This window comes from Hyla sarda, chromosome 13 (genome assembly GCF_029499605.1).
Source record: "Hyla sarda isolate aHylSar1 chromosome 13, aHylSar1.hap1, whole genome shotgun sequence".
Taxonomy (NCBI): domain Eukaryota; kingdom Metazoa; phylum Chordata; class Amphibia; order Anura; family Hylidae; genus Hyla; species Hyla sarda.
This window is the reverse complement of record NC_079201.1, coordinates 1,645,687-1,648,986: the sequence shown is the minus strand read 5'-3', so window position 1 is coordinate 1,648,986 and position 3,300 is coordinate 1,645,687. Positions and strand designations below refer to the sequence as shown.

Here is a 3,300-nt window from a genome sequence, read left to right as displayed (position 1 = left end):
TGCTGGGAGTTGTAGTTCCGCATCATCTGGAGGGTTGATATCACTGCTGTAGACTAATATTCCCTGTGATTCTCCAGCCAAACTACAACTCCCAGCATGCTGTCACCATCTCTCCTGCTGTTAGATCAGTGTTTCCTAACCAAGGTGCCTCCATCTGTTGCACAACTACAACTCCCAGCATGCCCGGACAGCCGAAGGCTGTCCGGGCATGCTGGGGGTTGTAGTTTTGCAACAGCTGTAGGCACCCTGGTTGGGAAACACTGTGTTAGATAGCTCGGACTCCCTTCGTCCCTGGCTGCTGTTCCGGTGTCCGTACATGATGAGAGTTGTAGTTATGTATTGTTTGCTGACCTCGGTTGGTGATGAATGTAACGTGAGACGCCCTCCGACCCTCGGCCCCGGAAGGCAGGCTGACTTTCAGTTTCATTCCTCCCTCCCCCGCCTCTGGTGATGGCGTCTGCTGATCTCCGGGCTGAGCTGAAATGTCCCATCTGCCTGGAAATCTACACCGATCCGGTGAACCTGCCGTGCGGGCACAACTACTGCCGCGCCTGCATCGACCGTATGCTGGATACTCAGGCCGGGGCCCATACCTGCCCCGAGTGCCGGACCACGTTCCCGAACCGCCCCGCGCTGCAGAAGAACATCACCCTGTGTAACATTGTCGCCATCTTCTCCTCCGCCAACCCCGAGCCGAGCGGCACCGCCATTAACTGTTCTTATTGCCTATATTCTGCCGTTCCTGCCGTCCAGTCCTGTCTACACTGTGAAGCTTCTCTGTGCCCCAACCACCTGAATGTCCACAGTAAATCGTCAGAACACGTCCTGACCGAAGCCACCGGGACCCCCGAACGATGGAAATGTCCCCTCCACAAGGAGATCCTGAAGTATCACTGCGCGGTGGACGACGCTTGTATCTGTGTCACCTGTTGTTTGGTCGGAGATCATCATGGACATCAGGTGGAGCTGCTGGTGGACGCCTCCGAGAAGAAGAAGGAGACATTGAGAATCCTCCTGAGACAACTCTCCTCCAGACGAGACCAAATCCAGAAGAAGATCCAAGATCTAGAGGAAGGTGGACTAAGAGAACCCGGGGGCGAAGAGCTCACCGTCCTGTGTGCAGACATGAGGGGTGAGGAGGTCTTATACACCATCTCCAGCCTCGTCCAACTATTCCGCATCAAGAAGGAGAAGGTGTCCAAGAGAATTCGACAAATTGAGGAACTGTGCAACTCGAGCAATCCGGTGACTGTCCTACAGGAGAAGAATGAGGACCTTCATGGAGAAGAAGAAGGATGTGACCAAAAGCTTCATGATGACCTTGGGGACCGAGCCAAGCGCCAAATCTCAGGAACCCAAGACCTTCTAGAGCTGGTTCTAGATATAAGCACGGCCGCCAATAATATCCTAGTTTCTGATGACCTGAAAACCATGTACTGGTCCGCCGTGTACCAGAACCGGCCAGAGACGCCACAGAGGTTCCAGTATAATCAGATCTTCAGCCGCCAGGTCTTCTCCTCAGGTCGACACTATTGGGAGGTGGAAACCAGCGAAACGGGAGACTGGAGACTAGGTGTGGCCTACGGCAGAATGGAGAAGAAGGGGGATCATTCTTACCTCGGGGACAATGACAAGTCTTGGTGTCTCCGTAGGTTGTATAAGAACCAGTATTCGGTTATGCATGATAACATGGTGACCACCTGCCCTCATACCTTCTTCTGTAATAGATTCCGGATATTTCTGGACTATGAGGCTGGCCAATTGTCCTTTTTTGAGTTGAGTAGCCCGGTCAGACACCTGCACACTGTTACGGCCACCTTCACCGAACCCCTCCATGCTGCTTTTGGTATAGGGTACTGGTTATCTGGGGAACACTGCTGCCTGAAGATCCTTCACCAGGAATCACTCCCATAATGCATATAATCCAGAAAATATCCAAAAAGAGACTCTTCTTGATGGAGGAAAAAGGAGCAGACAGCAACGGAGGGCCACCGGGTCTAATGTCCATAGGTCATCAATATTAGAACACAAGGTCCAACCTCCATAACTATGAGCCTGGCCAGTCGTCCTTTATTAATTAAATTGGTCAGGACCTTCACCAAACCCTTGATGTTTTTGGTTGTGGGGGGGGGGGGGGTCTTCTGCCTGAAGGTCCTCCCGTAATCCACATGTCCATGGAGCTTATTGGTGGTCCCGGAGGTTGATGTCCATGGAGCTCATTGGTGGTCCTGGAGGTTGATTTCCATGGAGCTCATTGGTGGTCCTGGAGGTTGATGTCCATGGAGCACAATGGTGGTCCTGGAGGTTGACGTCCATGGAGCTCAGTGGTGGTCCCGGAGGTTGATTTCCATGGAGCTCAATGGTGGTCCTGGAGGTTGATGTCAATAGAGCTTAATGGTGGTCCTGGAGTTTGACTTCCATGGAGCTCAATGATGGTCCTGGAGGGTGATGTCCATAGAGCTTAATGGTGGTCCTGAAGGTTGATTCCCATGGAGCTCAATGATGGTCCTGGAAGATTATGTCCATAGAGCTTAATGATGGTTCTGGAGGTTGATGTCCATAGAGCTTAATGGTGGTCCTGGAGGTTGATGTCCATAGAGCTTAATGGTGGTCCTGGAGGATTATGTCCATAGAGCTTAATGATGGTCCTGGAGGTTGATGTCCATAGAGCTTAATGGTGGTCCTGGAGGTTGATGTCCATAGAGCTTAATGATGGTCCTGGAGGTTGATGTCCATAGAGCTTAATGGTGGTCCTGGAGGTTGATGTCCATAGAGCTTAATGATGGTCCTGGAGGTTGATGTCCATAGAGCTTAATGGTGGTCCTGGAGGTTGATGTCCATAGAGCTTAATGGTGGTCCTGGAGGTTGATGTCCATAGAGCTTAATGGTGGTCCTGGAGGTTGATGTCCATAGAGCTTAATGGTGGTCCTGGAGGTTGATGTCCATAGAGCTTAATGGTGGCCCTGGAGGTTGATGTCCATAGAGCTTAATGGTGGTTCTGGAGGTTGATGTCCATAGAGCTTAATGGTGGTCCTGGAGGTTGATGTCCATAGAGCTTAATGGTGGTCCTGGAGGTTGATGTCCATAGAGCTTAATGATGGTCCTGGAGGTTGATGTCCATAGAGCTTAATGGTTTTCCTGGAGGTTGATGTCCATAGAGCTTAATGGTGGTCCTGGAGGTTGATGTCCATAGAGCTTAATGGTGGTCCTGGAGGTTGATGTCCATAGAGCTTAATGGTGGTCCTGGAGGTTGATGTCCATAGAGCTTAATGGTGGTCCTGGAGGTTGATGGTCATGGAG

General features: G+C 51.3%; 1 protein-coding gene across 1 annotated transcript; it reads left to right on the top strand.

Moving 5' to 3' along the window:
* Positions 1 to 450: 450 nt before the first annotated feature.
* On the top strand, positions 451 to 2,923 carry LOC130297637 (E3 ubiquitin/ISG15 ligase TRIM25-like). Its single transcript, XM_056550339.1, has one exon. The coding sequence runs from the start codon at positions 451 to 453 to the stop codon at positions 1,912 to 1,914; it is 1,464 nt and encodes a 487-aa protein (XP_056406314.1). The 3' UTR covers positions 1,915 to 2,923.
* The last annotated feature ends 377 nt before the right edge of the window (positions 2,924 to 3,300 follow it).